General features: G+C 40.5%; 1 protein-coding gene and 1 pseudogene across 1 annotated transcript in view; one reads left to right on the forward strand and one right to left on the reverse strand.

The window, feature by feature from the left end:
• LOC118636816 overlaps positions 1 to 1,962 on the reverse strand; it is a 47,093-nt gene extending 45,131 nt beyond the window's left edge. Inside the window, exon 1 of the mRNA XM_036271825.1 lies at positions 1,815 to 1,962. Coding sequence (XP_036127718.1) covers positions 1,815 to 1,947 — 133 coding nt within the window. The 5' untranslated portion in view covers positions 1,948 to 1,962. The remainder of the gene's footprint in view (positions 1 to 1,814) is intronic.
• On the forward strand, positions 1,953 to 21,441 carry LOC118618238 (annotated as a pseudogene).
• The last annotated feature ends 612 nt before the right edge of the window (positions 21,442 to 22,053 follow it).

Here is a 22,053-nt window from a genome sequence, read left to right on the forward strand (position 1 = left end):
TGTGATGCCTGTAAAACTCAAGATTTAGACTACAAATGGTTGCAAAGAACTGAAATCTTGATGGCAAGGATTATTTAGCATATGTGCAGTTGCCAGAACAAGGCAATGGGTGGCATTTTTGTAGGCACTCAGGGTTTTTCGAAAGATCTTGTGTTTAGAAATGCAGAGAAAACAAAAAACAAAACCAAAAACAAATGGAAATTGGCATTGTTTTATAAACAGGGGGGGGATATGATGGAGCAAGACAGGTTTAAATTAAGTTACAGGAGACTCAGCACATTTTGGAAATTCCTATTGCAAATCATATGTGCATAAATATGAAGCTAAGTCTCTGGTTTTCTCTCCTTTCCAGGCTACAACCTTAGTATTAGATGTTCAGGTTAATTTTAATTAGGCATCTTATCTAAAATGATCCCCCAAGTGTGTAATAATAGCAATAATAATAACAATAATAATAATACCCAAATCTACTGACTGTCTCTAACATCACATGGAGAATTCCAGGAAGAAGTCAGGGTTGGAAGTCTAAAATTGGGAGTCATTAGCAAACAGGTATTTCAAGTCATGAGTCTGGATGAAAATAAACATGGGAATCAACGTTTAGAGGCATAGAGGTATAGTATGGTTTGGCATACTTCCCAAACAAAAGCAATACCCTATCTTCTTGTGCCTTCACCAGGCCTTACTTTGCGTACATAGATGGATCCCACTGTTCAATAACTAGACCTAATTATCACATTTCCTCGATTCTAACCTGTGCTTTTTAATATTATTGTTACTAGTTTTTTTTTTTTAATCCTTACCCGAGGAAATTTTTGCATTTATCTTCAGATAGAGCAGGAGGGAGAGTGGGAGCAAGAGAGAGAAAGAAACATCTTTGTGAGAGAGACACATCAACTGATTGCCACCCACACAACCCCAACCCGGGAGAGGACAAACTGCAACCCACGTACCTGCCCTTAGCTGGAACCAATCCAGGACTCAGGTCCAGAGGCAGATGTAACCACACTGAGCCACACTGGCCAGGGCTACTGTTACTAGTTTTGTTAACAGTTTAAAGTAAATATCTTTAGCCTGGCTGGTGTGGCTCAGTGGTTGAGCATGGACCCATGCACCAAGAGGTCGCTGGTTTGATTCTGGGTCAGGGCACATGCCCAGGTTGTAGGCCAAATTCCCAGTAGGGGGCATGCAAGAGGCGGCCAAACCATGTTCTTTCTCATCCATGTTTCTATCTCTCTCTCCCCCTCTCCTTTCCTCTCTCTCTAAAAAAAAAAAAAAATCAATAAAGAAAAAAAGAAAAATCTTTACCCCCTTTTTCTCTCCCCTTCATACAAGTTTCATTAAATCAATGGTGCATAGTACTGTTGAGAAAATAAATTCACTGACTACAGGTGATTTTGCCTGCAGGGTGAAAGCTTCCAGCTCTACAGCCTAAAATTTCCCTTTCAAAGTGTTTTTTCAGGTAGTCCGCTACTGGTTGTCACAAGTTTGCGGGAGTTATGGGGGGCAATGAGGGCTACCCTCCCCACTTTTATCCTGCAGAAAAAGGATTAGGCACAAGGAGCCTCTAGCGGCTTGTCTGAAGTCTGCAGCGCAATCACAAACAACCCAGACAGAGCCTGCATTTAATCTTCGTGCACCTACTCCCACACTGGACTCTGAACCTGCCAAGGTTTGAGATGTGCCCCCTTCAACCTGACTGGTAGCAGAGTAGAGACCCTGTGGAGGGCTTTTGGCCTCAGCCTAAGCCCCCAAAGTCAGTCCCCATAACATATCCTTGACTCAGCCGCCTGCCGCTGGCTCTGGTCACTTACGGGTAGTTCTCATCCACTTGAGCAGCGCTGGGAGGTCGGCCGGTGCCACGGTACGAAGCAGTTGCAGTATCGCTTGCCGAGCGGAGCGGAATTCCATGCTGCAGCAGAAAGCGCCACCGGGGGAGGGCCGCATCGCGCATGCGCACGCGAGAGGCAGCGCGACACCTGATCAGGCCCGGGGTGGAACCCGCCTTCCTGGCTGCGCTATCCCTAAGCCCCGCCCCCTCGGAGTTCTCAGGGGTGCGGGGAATCCCCACACGTAACTGCCCTCATCATACCCCTTCGCTAGCAGTGCTCAGCTCAGTCACTTTTTCTTCAGGCGGCTCCTCCAGGCCGACTCCTTTCCCGAGGTCGCCTCCTATCTTCACCTTGCTGCCGCAGTCGTTGAGCGACAGAAAAGGAATGTCAAAAGCCAGTGGGAGCGAAGACGCATCTCAATACACACTTTCAATAAACGCACTGAAGGAACACTACGGGTGACCCGGAAGCGGAAGTGCATCCTCTCGGCGGAAGGTTCGGTGGCAGTCGTCCGTCTTCCAGCTGGTGGGAGTTGGCGTCGCGGTGCTGGGCTCTGGGACCCTCGTTTATATAGTTTGGAAAGTCGGTCTGTGGCGTCGTACTTGCCTGTCTGATCCCTGCTTTCCTCTGATTGACCCCACGGCGTGGGGCCTCGCGAAGGAATTCCTGGCCCCTTTGGGCCACGGCCTTGGCGGTGCTCTTGGGGTAAGTGTGTGCCTTTTCCCACCGCAGGCTGGCAGCTGGCGGCAGCCCCAACCCTGCTTGGGGGCTAGAGACTCCGGAGACTCCACTTTCCTGGCCACCTGCTGTCTTCACCGACCCTGAGGTGCTCGGGCCCTTTTTCATCTCATGTTCCCCATCAGAAGTTTTATTTAAAGATGCACTGTAACCCTTTTAAGTTGACCTCATATTTACCCAAAGCCATATTACATGTGTAGGCAATTTCAGGCCTGAACTCTTTGATTTGTTTTCCCGATCAAGACTTTAGGTATGACGGCTTCCCGGAAAACCTTTCATGTTTGTTGTGCTTAACACATTGTTCTTCATATAGCAGGTGTTCAATAAATGCATAAAGAATATCAGTTCAGTGTCAATGATGACTTAGGATGTACCGATGGCTCTTTGTAGCATTCGACACTACTATCCTTACATTTCTTGAAACTCTTTCCCCTACTGGCTTTCTTGATGCTATTCTCACCCAGTTTTTTCATATGCTTAATTCAACAAAATATTTACCCATTCTTACCTATAGGGATACAGAAATGAATGGCACAATCCCTGTCATTGAAGAGCTAACAGTACAATGAAAGACAAGCACATAAATATACTCTGTATCTAGATGAGTGATGAGGAACTCTAGTAAGGTATAAAGAACTATGAGAGCTGTGGGAATACAGGTGAGAGCTACAGGTGATTTGTGACCTGGAGGAAGCAAAGTTGCAATTCTAATCTAGCGTCAGTTTCCACATCTACCCAATAAGTTTATTAAGAGGAGGTTGTACATGTGTGGGGACAGGGGTTATATGGAAACTATATACTTTCTACTAAATTTTGCTGCGAACCTAAAACTGCCCCCAAAGTAAAGTCTATTAATTAAAATTTACAAAAGAAAGATATGAGGATTGAAAGATTAGGTAACATGTTTGGTGCAATTCCTACAGTACAGCAGTGGACCTCTTTCCCTTGATTTTTTGATATGGACAATTAGTATTTTCTGGCTTAATCTAGTTCTATGCAAAAGCATCTTCAAGCCCTCGTTCAAACAGATTACTCCTCTAACTCCAGCTATTTGGAAATTCTGGACCTGCCACTGGAATATAGTAAGATAACCATAAATATTAGCTTTGTAATTTTTTTTTTTTTTTTTTGTGGTACATGCCCCTAGCGGGAACCGAACCCGGGACTATCTAGTCCGCAGGCCGATGCTCAACTGCTGAGCCAAACTGGCCAGGACTTTATAATTTTTAAAGTTGATTCCCTTCTGTATGCCTTTGGGGAGGGAAAGGGAATTAGTAAAAGCTTCTGTCTTTTTGTTCTAAATCTCAGTTGACTCTCTCCTTTTAGTTGGCCCTTTGCCATTGCTATAACCCAAATGGTCTTCTACAGATTTCTCCTGGAGAGTTTTCATCTACACTCATGGCTTCTGAAAGGGTTAGTAACGTTTTAAAGGGTAAAGGTAAAAGTTTGCAAAAGGCAGAAACTGTGGAAATTGTGTTGCTTGCATGACCTTTGCTCAGCCTTTTGTTGAGTATGGATAAGGATTATCTGGGTTATCCATAAAGCAAGGGATAATCCAACAGATGCCAGACAAGATACCAGGCCAGTTCTGTTGCAAAGAGGACAATGGGCTAGGCAGAGTATGTCAGCAGGAACTGCTGGAAGCTAGAAGTAAGGTATACAACCGACACCCCAACCCTTATTCAATGCTGAACCCTTTTCGGCTCAGCCCACCTGCACCCAGGCGCATACAATAAAGCCGTTTTGCTCTACACTGGCCTTGTGTTGTGGATGTGATCTCTCGCCAGCTCAGACCTTTTATTTGGTGCTGAAACCCGGGAGGTGTGTGAGGATCCCACATAGGGGGCAACCGCGGGTCCCCAGAGTCCTCTGGGCCTCCTGTTGGACTGGGATCAATCACATCCTCAGCCAGATAGATACCGGACCTCCAACCTTTCCTGCCGGTCCAGCATCAACACCAGACACTAATTCACTGGTGAGTATTTTTTTTTGCCTACCAGTCTGATTCTCCGGGCTGTCTCGTTATCCCCCGTCCAGGACATGAGAGCCAGGTCTCTTGGTCATGCCTATGTGATCGCCCCTCTTGAAATCCAGCGCTGGTTGGGACATGTTCCTTGGGAACTAGGTTCCCTCAGCTCACCATATAGCTAGGGACTCCTGATATAGGTGAGTTGCATGTCTCTCTACTCTAGCGGAGAAGGGGGGATGCCTTCTTCTTCCTCTACTGTATCCATCAGACCGCTAGGCCATGACATCTCATACCGCAATATGGCACAACACTCCTAGGATGTCTCCTAAAAAATCTACAGACCTTAGGGCTCGCTCAGGACTTATGTCCCACGTGACTCATTTTTTATTGCAACACTGAGTGGCCTCAGTACAAATTAGACAATGGGTCACAATAGCCCGAGAACGGCACTTTTGACAGTCCACCAACCTAGACAATTTCTGTCAAAGGCAAGGAAAACGGTCTGAGGTTCCTCACATCCAGGCCCCTTTGCACTCAGATCACACCCCTCTTTATGCGATTCTTGCTCCCCCTCCCAAATCTTCCTATTCTGCCTTCATCCTCCCAAACCTCCCTCTGAAGACAGCTTGCTAACTTCTCCTATTTCCTCCTTTGACTCAGCTGATCTTGCTCCTCAGCCTCCTCCCTCAGCCCCTCCTCCTCCAACCCCTTCTGTGGGCCCTCACCCTACCCTGAACCTCCTACTCTGGCTCTAACTCCTCTACTGCAGCAAACAACTCCCTCACATACGCGATCGGGAACCATCTTTGGTCCCTATCCATCCCCTACCTCGGCCCCATTTTAGAATGCCCCCTGAGGGAAGTAGCAGAAGCTGAAGGGATTGTCAGAGTTTGTGTCCCCTTCTCTCAGATTTGTCCCAAATAAATAAAAGACTAGGATCCTTTATTGAGGATCCCACCAATTATACTCAGGAATTCAAGTACTTTACCCAGTCCTGTGATCTATCTTGGAATGATATTCTTGTTATTCTCTCTTCCACCCTTAATCCGGAAGATAAAAATCGAGTCTGGGTTAATGCTTAGGGCCATGCCAATAACCTGAGGTGATAGGCCCCCATTAACCCAGTAAGAGCCGAAGCAGTCCCTAGCCAGGACCCCAGGTAGAATGATCAGGACAGTGGGGTGGGTAGGAAAGCCAGGGACCATATTGTAATATGTCTCATTGAGGGACTTAAAGACACCTCACACAGGGCAGTTAACTATGAAAAACTGTCTGAAAAAAATCCAAGAAAGGAATGAAAACCTGCAACCTTTCTATCCCAACTTACACAGGCTTTGAGAAAATAAACTAGCTTAGAGCCCACTAGCCCAGAAGGAACTGCCATATTAAACCTGAGATCCATCTCTCAGTCAGCCCCAGGCATTAGGAGAAAGTTACAAAAACTTAAAGATGGCCCTCAAACCCCTCAATGGGAACTTCTAAATCTAGCCTTTAAGGTTTTTTTTTAATCCTCACCCAAGGACATTTTTACATTTATCTTCAGATAGAGTGGGAGGGAGAGAGGGAGGAAAAGAGAGAAACATTGATGTGAGAGAGACACATCGACTGGTTGCCACCCACACAACGCCAACCAGGGCTGGGGACTCACTGCAACCAAGGTACATGCCCTTAGTGGGAACCGAATCCGGGTCTCTCTGGTCCATGGGCCAATACTCTAACCACTGAGCAAAACTGACCAGGGCTAGCCTCTAAGGTTTTTAATAATCGCGATGAAGAGGCTAAACAGCAAAGAATAGCAGAATTCCAATGCTTGCCTCTGCCATCAGAGGCCCCACTAATCAAAGGGGTCAGCAAACCCTCTTCAGGGGACAGAAGAAGGGCACCCACCAGGATCAGCAGAGCAGACCCCCAAGGTCCCTGCTTCAAATGCAATCAGACTGGCCCTTGGGTGAGGCAATGCCCCAATCCTCGACCACTGCCTAAGCCAGGTCCTCAATGTGGCGGACCCCACTGGAAGTCAGACTGCACAGAGTCAGTCTTCATCCCTTCCTCTGGCTGGCAGAACAGGCAATTCAGGCCTAGATCTGATTGGCCTTGTGGCTGATGATTGAAGGTGCCCAGGAACAGATGCCCCAACCATCATCTCGAACTCTGAACCTTGGGTAACTCTGATGATAGCAGGTAGGCCAATTTCATTCTTTTTTTTTTTTTTTTTTTAAATCCTCAACCGAGGACATTTTTCCATTTTTTGTTCAGATAGAGCGGGAGGGAGAGAGAGGAAGAGAGAGAGAGAGAAACATAGATGTGAAGGGACACATCGAGTGGCTGCCACCCGCACGACCAACCAGGGCCGGGGACAAACTGCAACCAAGGTACGTGCCCTTAGCGGGAACCGAACCCGGGTCTCTCTGTACCGCAGGCCGACGCTCCAACCGCTGAGCCAAACCGGCCAGGGCAGGCCAATTTCATTCTTAATTGTTACTTGGGCAACCTACTCTGCCCTCCCTGAGTTAGGGGACCTCTTCAATGCTCTGGGGTTTCAGTTGTGGGAACTGACAGCCAAATATTGCAACCTAGGGCAACTCAGACACTCAACTTATTCTTTAGGCCCTTACATCTTTCTCCACTCTTTTTTTTTAGTGTTACCAGCCTGCCCCACTTCCTTGTTAGGGTGAGACATTCTATCTAGATTACATGCTACTTTAACCTTTACTCCTTCTCTCTCAACCAACCACTCTCATTCTTTACTTTGTCTCCTCTAAGAATCTGCTCCCTCTCCTAACATAAACACTCGGAGCCCCTCTGTCCCCTTGAGGGGGCAGGGCAGGGTGGGGTCTGCTGGCCTTGATGGCCTCTGGTGAAATACCACTACTCTTATTGTTTTTTTTTTTCACTCACCTAGTGAGGCGGGGCATGGGGGACAAGCCCCGAGGGGCTCTCGCATCTGGCGCCAAGTGCTAGGCTTTGCTGGCTGGGCTGGCTGGGCGCTACCTGCTTTGGGGACAGCGCTAGTTGGGGAGCTTGACTGGGACAGTACACCTGTCAATTGATAAGGCAGGAGTCCTAAGGCAATCTCAGGGAAGACAAACCTCCTGTGGAGCAGAAGGGCAAAAACTCCCTTGATCTTGATTCTCAGTATGAATACAGACCATGAAAGCAGGCACCACGCATAATACCTCTCACTATAACCTTACAAGGGGTACCTGTAATCTAACTATTCATGATGTGTCTTACCCCTGCAATGGGAATTTATATGTGCAAGCTCAGAGGAACTTGATGCAATACCAAAAAATCATACCAGGGAAATTAGTCACTGTCCAGGGTGCAATTCTGCTAGTTGCACTAGCCCTCTCCTCCCTCTATCGTGGTTTAATCATTCAAGACTTACTGTGGGAACACCTCCCTAGGCCCAAATATGACTGGACTGCTTTGCCTACCAGCGGGAACGATGTTTTTAGGTGCACTAAACATTTCTGTCCCCAGGAGAGGAATTGCTATTCAATTCCTAAACCCAGAATAACAGGGTGGCTTATGGGCAGTAGGATATGTCACCCCAGCCAATACCTTAATCTATTCCTTCACCCTTAATTCAACCTCAGCAAGCCCTGAGCCCGGGAGCTATCATAGGGCAAAAAGGGAAATCAGTCTCCTCATAGCAGGAGTGATAGCTGCAATTACCACTGAGGCCTCATGGGAGGAATTACTTAAAATGCTGTAAGAGCAAAAAATGTAACCGCCACCATGGCAAATATAGGTAGAGATACAGGTGAAAATTTCAAACTTCTTTAAAAATCCCTTGACTCTCTTGCCTGCGTGGTAGTAGATAATCACATTGTACTAGATTATTTACTGGTCAAAGAAGGAGTTCTAGGAATGATAGCAAATATATGTTGTTTCTATGTTAACTCAACTGGACAGGTTGAAGAGAGGACACAATGAATCCTAGATAATGCCCAGTGGCTAAAAGAATTCAGTCAGGATCACCTAGCCCAATCTATCTGAACAAGTATAGAGGCAGTCTTGCCGAAACTAACCTGGCTACTCCCCTTCATAGGTATTAGCCTCATTATTGCTTTTCGGACCCTACCTCTTGCGCCTGATCACCAGGTTTGTACAAAATTGACTGCAGATTTTAGTCAACCAGACAGTTGGACAGTTTGTTCAAGCACAGGTAAAAAGACCCTATGACCCCATTCCCCAGGAAATTATCTAACAAATTCTTTTTAGGAGTTCACAACGACCCCGCATCTGCAGGAAGTAGACAAAACTTTGCCCCCCGCCCCTTTTTAATCATCATCAAAAGTTGGGAATAAAAGGGTTAGTAATGTTTTAAAGGGTAAAGGTAAAAGTATGCAAAAGGTGGAAACTGTGGAAATTGTGTTGCTTGCATGACCTTTGCTCAGCCTTCTGTCCAGTATGGATACGGATTATCTGCAAGGCAATGGATAATCCAGCAGATGCCAGACGAGATACCAGACCAGTCCTATTGCAAAGTGGCCAGGCAGAGTATGTCATCAGCAACTGCTGGAAGCTAGAAGTAGGGTATACAACTGACACCCCAACCCTGATTCGATGCTGAACCTTTTCGGCTCAGCCCGCCTGCACCTAGGCACATGCTATAAAACCGTTTTGCTCTAGAGACATTGGCCTTGTGTTGTGGATGTGATCTCCCACCAGCTAAGACCTTTTAGCTTCCAGGTATTATCCATATATACCAACCATTTCCAAATCTTTTTCTTTAACTTTTATCTCTGAGTGATATAGTTCTTTAGTTCTGCAAATAGTCTAGGTCCAAAACCAAATTCCTGATCTCCATCTTCTTTTTCATTATTACCTGTGTCTTAGATACAAAAGTGTATGAAAGCAGTGATTTCCAAGTGTGTTTTTGAGTTTTGGCCATTTGTTTCTAGTTGAATTTTGTATGTTATTTGTATGTTCAATTAAAAAAAAAAGGATAATAAAGTCTATACCTATGTATTCAAAATTCAACTTAAGTAGTAGAACATTACAAATAGCCTTTAAACTCCTTGAACCTTTTCTCTAGTAACTCTAACTTTCAAAACAGCGTCTTCTCTTTTGGCCTTCCAATCATTGCCTAATGGCATCACTAGCCATCTGGTTTTTCAGTCTGGAGAACTTAGTCATTTTTGCCTTCTGTTTTTCCTTCATTCTCCACAATTGTTTGGTCAGTAGGTCCTATAGATTCTGCTTTTATGGGCTGGCTCTTGACTCCAACCCTTTCTCTCCATTTTGCCTTCTGCTTCCCTAGTTCTCCACTAGATTTTTGGAGTATTGTTAGTGTAAGTAGTCTCCTTGCTCTCAAATTTTTCTTGAAACATAGATACCCTGTTTTGCTCTTCTAATAAAAAATTTAGATGAAGCCACTCCTGTGAAAACCTGACGTGAATATCCTTGAAGATTCTGATTATTTAATTTTTAGCTGATAAGTGTTACCTAAAAGTCACTGAAATAACCCATTACTTATCCCTCCTCCTCCATATGTTCTTTTCAACTTCAAGGCAAACTATTTCAAAGGAATTCTTTTGACTTTGTTTTAATTTTTTCCTTGCTAACAGTTTTACATAAAGAGTGTTTTAATGATTGACCTGCCACCAAAAGTATCTTAAAGAAATGATTAACTCAGTGTTTTTGAGTTATTATCTCTTGTTGCTAGTTGAATTTTTGGTATATCTTTTCTGCTATTAAACTGTTGTATGTTGCAGTGATTTTATTTTTAACATTAAAATGAGTTTTAAAATTTGAAAACAATTATTTTAACAGAGAAAGGATTTTCTGAGATTTTTTGACATAATTGAATATAACCCTTGGTGCAAAATTAAGACAGCAAAGTCATTGGTGGTGTGATGCATAATTTATCCTTTGAAGTTAACATAGAAGTTTTATCTGTGTTAAGTTGATGTAATTTGTTGACTTGGAGTTACGACTTTTCACATGCTAGGACAATTCCTGGAGCAAATAGGAGGTGTTTAATGAGTGAATAACTAAATGACTATAAATGGCAACTCCATCTGAACTCCTAATATAATATCACTCCAGTTCTCACAAGAATCACTTTGATGCCCTGGCTGGTTTGGCTCAGCGGTTAGAGCGTCGGCCTGCGGTCCAGAGAGACCCGGGTTCAGTTCCTGCTAAGGGCACGTACCTCGGTTGCAGTTTGTCCCCGGCCCTGGTTGGTTGTGAGGGTGGCAGCCACTCGATGTGTCCCTTTCACGTCGATGTTTTTCTCTGTCTTCCTCTCTCCCTCCCACTCTATCTGAACAAAAAAATGGAAAAATGTCCTCGGGTGAGGATAAAACAAACAAACAAACAAAAAACAAAAACAAAAAACACCTAGTCATTGCCAAAAATTTGGAAATCACAAAAAGATATAAATAACATAAAAATTACTAGTATTTACCATCCAAAGATGACAAATAGTATTTTCTAACTGTTTTACTGAAGTAAAATTTATATACCTTATACAGTTTACCAAAAGTGTACAGTTAGGTAGTTTTTAGTTTATTTACAGAGTTGTGCAGTCACAATCAATTTTAGAACATTTTTAGCATTTCACAAACATTTTTAGAACATTTTTTCACTCCACGAAGAAATCCCATCACCATTAATAGACACTCCTCATTTTCCCCAAACTCCCAAGCCCTCACAACCATTAATCCACTTTCTGCCTCTATAGATTTACATGAATGTTAGACAAGAATGAATATTCTCTATATTCTATATGGTAATTGTATGGACATACAATTAATATTGCAACAAACTTCTTAATTTTAAAGGTGGGTTTGCTTCCTTTATCATTCTAAAAGACTTTGTAAACTGCACCACATAGTGAAAAAACTTGAATTATTTTCTGTAATAAATATATATTTTTTTAATTCTTGAACTTTATGAAGATTACAGGGATAGTCACTTATTATAATTTTTATTTTGAAATATACTTTATGAAGCTAATAGTTATAGATAATAAAAGTTTGCAAAGTTAGAATTTTGCAATGTTAGAATGATGTCAATTAGCAAAGGTAAAAAAGTATTTTTATTTATGATCGATTGGCTGCCTCCTGCACCACCCGACCAGGGCTGGGAACTGAACCGCAACTGAGGTACGTGCCCTTGACTGGAATCGAATCCACGATTCTGGTCCTCTGGTGGTCGCTCTTAACTGCTGCGCCAAACCGGCGAGGGCTAAGGTAGGAATTTAAATATGCCAAATAACCATCTTTGGACAACCAGATATTCATTGGTAAGAGCGTCCTACTTAGTAGTAAAATAGTCTAATAGCTGTGATTAAATACTATATTTCAAGTAATTTTTGATAAAACTCACAGAAAACTATCATTTGAGTAAAAAATTAGTGGAAAAGTGAACAGCACCCAAAGAAACTGAATATGTATTTGAAACTTTTGGTCATAGGCAGACATTATAACTAACAAGAATTCTTACTTTCATAGAGAAAAAAGGAAAAAAAAATATATATATATATATGAGAAGAGAAGAAAAATTACACTTATTTAGGGCTATCTGTAAACCATTGCACAGCTTCTTTACATATGATATTCCATCTTCTTAAAACCATATGATTTAAAATAAATATTAATATTATTGCCATTTTATCAATTAAGGAACTGAGGTTCACAGCCCATTCATTTAAGAGTTAATAGAGCCCTGGCCAGTTTGGCTCAGCAGTTGAGGGTTGGCCTGTGGACCAGAGAGTCCCGGGTTTGGTTCCTGCTAGGGGCACGTACCACAAAAAAAAAAAAAAAAAAAAAAAAAAAAAAGTTAAAAGAGTAAAGGTGAACTTCAAACTATCATGTAGAAAAAGCCTGTTGAGATTTTTTTATAGTAGTATGAAAAAATAAATTATTTTTACAAACACACTAATATATAAGAACTCTGGAGTGAGATACGAAATACTCTCTAATTCTGTAAACTTGAACAAGTTATTAACTCTGAGATGACACAAAGGTTTCCATTTTCAAATCAGACTTACATAATTCAGAGATCTAACCTAGAGTAAAGCTTTCCTAATTAATTTCAAGGATACAGTAAAAAAGCACAAGCAAAGCAGGGAGAGGTCTGGGATCCTATCTACATCCACACTAGTCTTTTGTTCTCAAATATATACATTATAAAAAATATATAATATACATGATACTTGTATAATATATACAATAGGTCATAAAGATATAATACATATATACTATATATTGCTTATCAATAATATATTTGATATGACATATTTATATCAATATAACACATACTAGCTGCTTTTATAAGACTCTAATGAGCTAATCCATGTAAAGCACTTAGTACAATGCTGTTAAAATATTAACAGTGTTAATAGCAATTCATATTATTTACTGTCAACAAGTGGTTGACAGTAATGTAGAAAAATCAAAGATGTACTTAGTTTTGCAAAATGCAAAACTGTTGATTTCCTCTTATATTCATTTTGTTCTAATTACTGAGTGGAAAATATCTTCTTAGGAAGCATATTTTAACAAAAAAATTACAAACCACAAATTGCCTTCTAGATATTTGACAACAATAAAAGGAAGAAATAAGGAAAGAGAATAAGTAGGAGAGGGAGGAGAGATAAAAGTAGAGAGAATGAAAAATAAAAAAAATAGTGTAAAAGATTTAAATAATACAAAAAATTTTGCCAGCAATTTGCCACTAATTTGCTTCTAAATGTTAATTCAAAAGTATATTACCAATAGTTCACTTGTATTTAACAAAATAAATGACATAAAGCATATTTCCTTCACATTTCAATTAACATTGTTTGATATTACCAATTTAGAGCAATTATAAAAATAATTTTTGCAACAACAATCATATAAAGATGTATTTATAAGTCTATATCTTTTGTAAAAAAGCAAATAAAATTTCATTACAAAACTAAACTGTGAGATGGAATTACATTTAAAAATTGTTTTAATTGCATACATTTGATCAAATATGGTGCAATGGCTCATTTGCCAAGTTTCCAGATGCTAGCCCAGAGAGAACCTTGCCAGCACATTTTTCTGAAATATAGCAGTCTCAGGCCTTCCCGTCTTAACTCTTTTTGTAGTAATCAGGTTGATAAATTCAAGATTATTTTGAACTTTGATACATTTTAGGCTAAATATATACATATGATTGTTATGAGTTTTAGATTTTGCTTTGATTTTTAAACGATACAAAAATCATAATAATTTGCAGGTTATTTCATAATAAGCAACTTGGCCACTACTTTCCTTTTACTCATTCCCTAAGCTTATATAATTTAAAAAATAACAAAAGTATGTTGTGATTTTTTGGTTTGGTTTGAATGTTGGTTTGGTATTGGTTTCAAAGAAAAATGATTTTTACACCAGGCCCTAGGATTGATTTCTCCAACTCCGGGTGCTCAAGCCTCCAGCGCGCGCGAGGGGCCAGCCCCCTGAACATCCCGCCCTTTGGGGGCCTCCACATTTCAACCTGGACCGCCTTGAGGGTGGGGTCCTGGGGATGAGGGGTACTGGCTATTCCGGGTCCCTTGAGGACAAGGGATGAGGAGGGAAGGGGCCCGGGCCTCTTATGGAACTATACCTCAGCTTCTGCTCCAAAGCTGCCAGCGTTGCTGCCACCAAGACGGCCACCAGCAGTCTGGCTTAACGTAGCCAGCACTGCGGAGATATGAGTGGCAGGATGCCCAGCGGCTCTGTCTTCCGGTGGGCGGGGCAGGAAGAGCCTCAGACAGGTCCCGCGGTTCCTAACCATCGGGCTTCGGGTGCCCTCATGCGGCGCAGCAGCGCGTTGGGTAACAGTGGCCGCAACTGGCTGGTGATGGATTGGTGGGGTCTTCAGGGCTCTCTGGCAGGGCGGGACCCTTCAACCTAGACCGTCGACTCTTCGCTTCCTTTGTTTAAAGTAGGAGTAGATCGCCCTAAACTAAGTAAATAAAGCCTAGAAGGAAAGACAAAAGTCTCCAATTGTTCCTGACAGGGCGTGCACAAAACCCACTTTCCAGGCATTGGAGCGACTGAACTACTGGATCCGCTTCTTGAGGTCAAGCTGCGTGAGATCCCCGGCAGCAATACTTTATATTATACTACGAAGTTAAGTGAAAAGGTAATTTTTGTATTAACATTGGTTGTCTTTGCCTATTTCTGCTTGCTGTTAAAGTCTGCTTGCTACATTCCACAAACTCCATTAAGGGAATATGTATTAACATTCACAGCAAAAACAACATCAAAACAATCAAACCTACATCTAAAACCAAGTATTGTTTAGGATTCATGCTAAACATCCTCATCTAGTAAGGCTTGCACAAAATCATGGCCTAGAAAGTTTAGATGTTTAGTCCTCTCTTAATTTATGGAAGCATGTTAACTTTTCTTTATAACAACACAAGATATATCTAGTGAGATTTTATTAGAAATAAATGTTTAGTTCAAAGGTAGAAAATCACTGATACTGGCTGGCATTTAATTATGTTATGATTTTAACTAATAATAATTTGGACAAAACCCTCAATATAGAAACTTCTCTATGATTTTAGGAAAAACGAATTGAAATGAGTTAACATGTTTAGGTACTTTAACCTCACTTTAATGGAAGAAGGCTCTGCCTCTGAGGAGACTCCATGATTTTCCCCAATCTTTCTATCCAGTCTTTATTCCAACCAAGAACCCCAGCTTTCTCCAGTTGGGATCTTCTATATGCTCCCACATATACCATGTTAATGCTTCTATGCCTTTATTGACCTTGCTCCCAGACCTGGCATACCCTTCTCTCCTCTGAGGAGAAAATCTATGAATTTCAGTCATCTTTCAAGATTTTATTCTGAACTATCAATGAGCTTATATTTCCTTATAATTTGTATTGCTCTTGGTTTGTATAATTTTATTCAACAAGACAATTCTATGATTATAATTTTATAACTTAAATTCCACTGGGTTATAGTGTGTACTTCCCTCAAGCCCTTTTTTGTTTTTAGTCCTCAAGGCTACTCCCACCCTCAAACCTCCCCAACCCTTGACTCAATCACTAGCATTTGATACTTGCCTGGTAAACATGATTTCTTAAAGCAAGTTTTGCTTCTGGGAAACATTTGTTTTTAAAAACAAATCTGTTCCCTACCCCTATCATCAAATGTCTGTGAAAAAACCTTGTTTAATAAGTGTCATAATTAATTATACTAGATCCCATGCCCTATGGGTCTATGTGAACAAATAGGCATTAATTTTTCTAGGAGAGGTCTAAACTCCCAAAGTATAGATCAAAGCCATTTTCAATTATTATAATTTGTGGAATTCTTTCAGTCATGAATGAATAATGTCTTTTGATTTTCAGTGCCACATTTGGACATTTTAAATTCAACCATACCACCTTTCAAAAATGTTTGGGGAATGTGTCATTAATAAAATGTGTAAATTAAAAAACAAATAAAAATGAATCTGTTCTACTAGGATAGAGTAAGCTAATTAAAAACATGCGTACCTCATCTGATTTAACTGAGTCACATTCACACAGACTAGCGAAAACATGCTTGAAACCCGTATCACTCTTTTGTGTTTTTTGTCTGCTTCCTCAAATATATTGTTCGCTATATTACCATTTTCTGTCAAATATTAATTTATTTGTCAACTACTTTTTAAAAAGATGTTCTTTCTATTCTTTATTACATTTATTCCCCCAAACTGTCTTCATTTAATTATATTTAAGAACCAAACTATTTCCTTGAAGACTGTCTTTGTGACAGCTTTCCTTTTCTTTCAGTGAAAGCTCCTCAATGGAGTAATGCTTTACATTTATACTTTTAGTTTTTCATTTTTAAAAGGGAAACAAAGCAGTTGTTTTAACTGACAGCAAAAGTTAACCCTGGCTCCAGTGAATGGATTTGTTTAAAAGGTGTTCTTTGTTTATAGGTCAGTAGCCCAGATTTGATCTTGAGAAACATCTCATCACATCTAAAAGTCAGTATCTAAAATAAGTCAACAGCTAATTGTCAACATCTAAAAGAAACAATTAGATCAACCCTTGACTCATGATTGTTGGTTGCTTCATATCTGGTTTCACTGAATTTAAGACGTTGCTCTATAGAATTCCTTTCTTTGTCTTCTCAGGGAAGCACTGGCGATTAAGAAATTATTACATTTTATGATTTAGGCCCCTTGGGAGGGATTAAAGTCTGGTGTTAAGCAAGAGAATAGGAATTTTCCAAGAAAGCTTTAAATGGAAAAGAAAAACTAGCATCCTATCAGGTTCTATCAATCTGCCCCTTTGCCATGTATGAAGCATCTTCCTATCTACCTTCAGGGAGTTCCTTTTAGGATCCCACCCAGCCAGGCTCCTTAGTGTTTAGAATTTGACTGATGTGGCTACTGTCAGACAGAACAACACAGAGGTCAGAAATTGGTACCTGCACAGGTCAGGACTGTGGAGTCTTACCAGTTGAATTGGATGCCTGCAAACAGGGCAGATGCTCTCAGGTTTGCCACATCCCCCACACATTTCAGTTGCCTTTCACTTGGGTCAGTTCCTGCTTTGACATTACTTTAAACTAAAACTTAGTTTTCCTGGCCGAAAACACATAAAGGAAAACAAAAATAATGTAAAGACATTGGGACAATATCGACCCCCTACTTCTGTCCTCCACTTTTTCCCTTTCACAGGTTCTCCCTTAATGCATCAACACCATCCTGCTATTGAAAAAGGGATTGGGAACTCACACAGGCACACAAAAACAAAACAAAACCCCACCCACTTTGGTAATGTTTTAATTTACAAATGAGATTAAATAACTGAGCTGTTTCCTCTAAAGTAACAGATACAGAAATATGACTATTAGCTGAACATTTTCTTCTTTTATATGCTAATGGCTATTGCACAAGGTTGTATTTGGTCTCTACACATATGGAGAAATCTCAACCCCTATCAATATCCTTTGTAACTGGCTCCTCAGTATATTGACCTTTATCATTCAGATCTTGAATTTTTTTTCCTGATGGTAGCACTCAGATTGTTGGGTTTCTTGTATTAGATAAGACCCCAAGACACAATAACTCTTTAATCCATCATATTTAACATCTGAATTTTACTTCTATTTTTTTTTTTTTATCCTCACCCGAGGACATTTTTCCATTTTTTGTTCAGATAGAGCAGGAGGGAGAGAGAGAGAGAGAGAAACATCGATGTGCAGGGACACATCGAGTGGCTGCCACCCGCACGACCAACCAGGGCTGGGGACAAACTGCAACCGAGGTACATGCCCTTAGCGGGAACCGAACCCGGGTCTCTCTGTACCACAGGCGTCAGCCGCTGACGCTCCAACCGCTGAGCCAAACCGGCCAGGGCTCTATTTTTTGATAAACTTGTTTCCATGCATCTTGGAAAAAGATTTTCCATTTTCTTTATTTTCAGATTATTGAGATATAATAGTCATTATTAATATTAATCTATTTATTATTTGAATACAGTGCCTTGACCTGGAAGAGGGAGGAGGGAAATGGAGAAACTAAGCATTAGCTTTATATATTACAACAAATGTTACCCTATTCTCTTTCTTTTTCTCTCTTTTTTCTTCGTCTGGCTCAGGGCCAAGGGCTGGTGAGGGTGGGTTTTTAGAATAATTCCGGTGGGGGGGGGGGGTAGGAATAAGTAATTAGTATTACTCACTCCAAATCTTTCTGTTGCTAGTTTTCCCCACTTCAGATTCTTGCATGCTTTATTTTTAATGAACATTTTAGTCATTTTAATAGGTTAATATTTAAAAATGAAATTCATTAATTTTACATTTGTCATCTTTTTAAATCTATGTTTGTAGCCTTTTCGACCTTCTTATGGTTTTAACCTGACTGATCCTTATTGTTGACTTCTGGAAAGGCAATAAAATGGTCTCCATGATCTACATTTAAACGAATATTATTGCCCTGGCTGGTTTGGTTCAGTGGTTAGCATTGGCCCTCAGACCAGAGTCTCGAGTTTGATTCTGGTCAAGGGCACGTATCTCGGTTGTGATTATCCCCAGCCCTGGTCGGGGTCGGGTCGTGCAGGAGGCGACAAATCGATGCGTCTTTTACATGTTCTCTCTCTCTCTCTCTCTCTCTCTCTCTCTCTCTCTCTCTCCCTCCCTCCTTCCCTCCCTCCCTCCTTCCCACTCTATCTGAAGATAAATGGAAAAGTATCCTCGGATGAGGATTAAAAAAAAAAAAAAGGAAGAATACCATTCACGCAAATCTATCCTGAGGAAATTAAAGAAAGACAGCTATATCACTAGTGATAAAGTGGGTTGAAGAGTACTTATTTTTAATCATTAAAGACTTCAAGACTTGATGTAAGCTTGCTTCTATACCTCACTGGGGTGGGGGGTAGGACTTCACCTTTAACTTGGTCATGAGAGATCCTTAATAAGAAATTCTATAAATGATTTAGTATTTTAGGTCAAGGGAAATCAGACAACAGTTGTTTCTAAATGATACTACTTCTTCTACCTTTTTTCTTTTTTTGGTAAAATCAAAAGATGATTACCAAATAATTTGAGGATATAAAGATAATTTCTCAACTGTATCATAATTATCTTTCTCTGTCTCCAATGGTTCTGTATGCTTGTCAAGGGATTATGTCCTATGAAATTTTTAAAAACTTGAGACAAAATAGAATACAGCAAAATTAGCCTGATAGAATCTTGATAGAACATAAGAATAGTATTATTTTCTAATTTGTATTGAGCATTATTATTACATTGGTACTTTATTCTAATAACTCCAATTGTGTGTACTAAATTCATGTCATATTTTAGAAAGCAATGAGATTTGGATAGATCTTTCTTGTTGTTTAACAATTGTAGAGAGATACTACTTACAAAATTTGTTAGCAATTTTTTCACTCTTGATACCAAAATGTTATCAAAATTATATATTATTACAATGTTTTTCCTCATGAAAATGATTGCTATGCTTTTTAAATCTTTGTATTTATATATATATATATTTTTTGTTTTTTAGGTTGTATGTGACTTGAGGGAATTTAATACATTCAGGCAATATCTTACCAGTTTAAAATAAGACTATGAAAGAAACTATGCAAGAGAACAAGTAAGTTAAATACTTGATTTCTTATGTAGGGTTTGGAAGAAAGGTTTATTTGTATGAAAAGTATTTTCTTATAATATTTTTACCTTTAATTTTGACAAATGAATTACGTATTTTTTCCAAATGAAAATTTAAAGTAGGAATAAATAATAATTTGAGGTTGCGTTATTGGGCCAAGAAAAGGAAAGGGACTAGGTCATATGTTAATATGTCAGTGGTAGTTGATATAATTTAGTAATTAAATTGCTACTCCAGTGTATTCCTTTTATCTGAGTTGGGGCCAATAGGAAGAGTCTACTGTGGCAGCAAGATTATTAAGCTGGAACCCAAAAGAGCTTGAGTAACAGGAGAGGACCAGTGTGAATAGTTGCAATGTCCTACGGGCGACTCAAAGAACATGTATACACTGTGCTCGTACCCACGCACGTGCAGCTGTGTTCATCAAGTAAAAAATTATATTATAAAGGTAAAGTGGAATGATTGGGTATAGAGTGAGTGGGTATAGTGACTTCCTTTCCATTTATTTTTATTTTTTTTTAAAGAATAGTGTTATTCATTTTTTGGGGGAGAGAGAGGAGAGAAACATTGATAAGAGAGCACATCAATGGGCTGTCTCCTGCACCCCCTAATGGGGGTTGAGCCCACAACCCAGGCATGTTCCCTGACTGGGAATGCCCTGACTGGGAATGTCCTGACTGGGAATTGAACCAGCAATCTCTCTCAGCATGGGACAGCACCCAATTAACTGAGCCACACTGGCCAGGCTCCTTTCAATTTTTGACTTGAAGTTCGTGTGTGTGTGTGTGTGTGTGTGTGTGTGTGATGCACAAACACATCCATGAGTGAGTTTGGGGTTTAGGATCAAGAGGGTTGAATAAAAATTATAAAGGTATGTGTGTGTGTACTTTTACAGATTTTTGTTCAAAGGTTGAGAGAGTGGTATAGAAATGAAAATAACTTAACCTATACCTTTAAGTGTTCTATATTTCCCCCTCCGTGTCTAGAGTTTATCCTGCCCTTCTTCCATATTTTCATTTAATTTTTTCAGGAACATTGGAAATGTATGATGAAATACTTATCTTTCATTTTCAGAGAGAGAGAGAGAAATTTTTACTTTGGTTTAGTTAATAGTCTGTATAGATTCAAAATAGATTTAAATTCAGTTAAACAGAATTAGTTATTTAGAAAGTACAGGAATTTTACTAAACTAAATTAAAATGCATATCAAAGTTTTATTTCTTTAAATTTAAAAACCATTTTATATAAATATGTACACATACATACAGATACATGCATATATATGATACCCACTTTTTAAAAATAGAAAACACTTGCAAAACAAGTAAATAAGCTACAAGAAAACAATCAACTAGCTGGACTTTCTGATGTTGCACAGTTTGAAAATTGGTTGTTATAGGAGAACACCCATTTATTTATTTATTTATTTATTATCCTCACCTGAGGATATTTTTCTGTTTATCTTCAGATAGAGCAGGAGGGAGAGAGGGAGGAAAAGAGAGAGAACGAGAAACATCGATATGAGAGAGACACATCAATTGGTTGCCTCCCACACGATGCCAACCGGGGCTGGAAACGAACTGCAACTGAGGTACGTGCCCTTGGCTGGAATTGGACTTGGGCTCTTTGGTCCGCGGGCCTACGCTCTAACCACTGAGCCAAACTGGCCAGGGCAGAACACCCACTCTTTTATTTATTTATTTTATTTTTTTCCCCCGTGTCTCAGCCTTTCCTTCCCATGGTCCCCTCCCTCACTGCCAATACCCACTCTTTTAAAAACCAGGAGTGATTAATAAGGCCCAGGTAAGATTGAAGTTAATGCATACTTTATGTATACATTGTGGACTCAAATAAGTTGGAAAAATATAAGAAGGAATTGGACTTAGGCATTTTTTAAATGAACTAGCTACTATTTTTTTTTTTTTATCCTCACCCAAGGACATTTTTGCATTTATCTTCAGATAGAGCAGGAGGGAAAGGGAGAGGGGGAGGGACGGAGGGACGGAGGGGGGGGGGGGGAGAGAGAGAGAGAGAGAGAGAGAGAGAGAGAGAGAGAGAGAGAGAGAGACATCGATGCGAGAGAGACACATGGAATGGTTACCACCCACATGATCCCAATCTGGGCCAGGGACAAACTGCAAGCAAGGCATGTGCCCTTTGAGGGAACTGAACCTGGGACTCTCTGGTCTGCAGGCCGATGCTCTAATTGCTGAGCCAAACTGGCTAGGGTGAACCAGCCACTATTTAACTCCACTATTGCCCTCAGTATAGAGAGGAAGGAAGATCAAGAGGTACAGAAATTGGGAACTTTGATGCCAAGGGAAGGAAGAGCAGTATCCACTGGAGATTACAGGGTTTCTGGGAGATTAAGAGTTAATCCAAACTGACAACTAAAGAACAAATCAGATCCCAAATCCTT

This window comes from Molossus molossus, unplaced genomic scaffold (assembly GCF_014108415.1).
Source record: "Molossus molossus isolate mMolMol1 unplaced genomic scaffold, mMolMol1.p scaffold_m16_p_1, whole genome shotgun sequence".
Taxonomy (NCBI): Eukaryota; Metazoa; Chordata; class Mammalia; order Chiroptera; family Molossidae; genus Molossus; species Molossus molossus.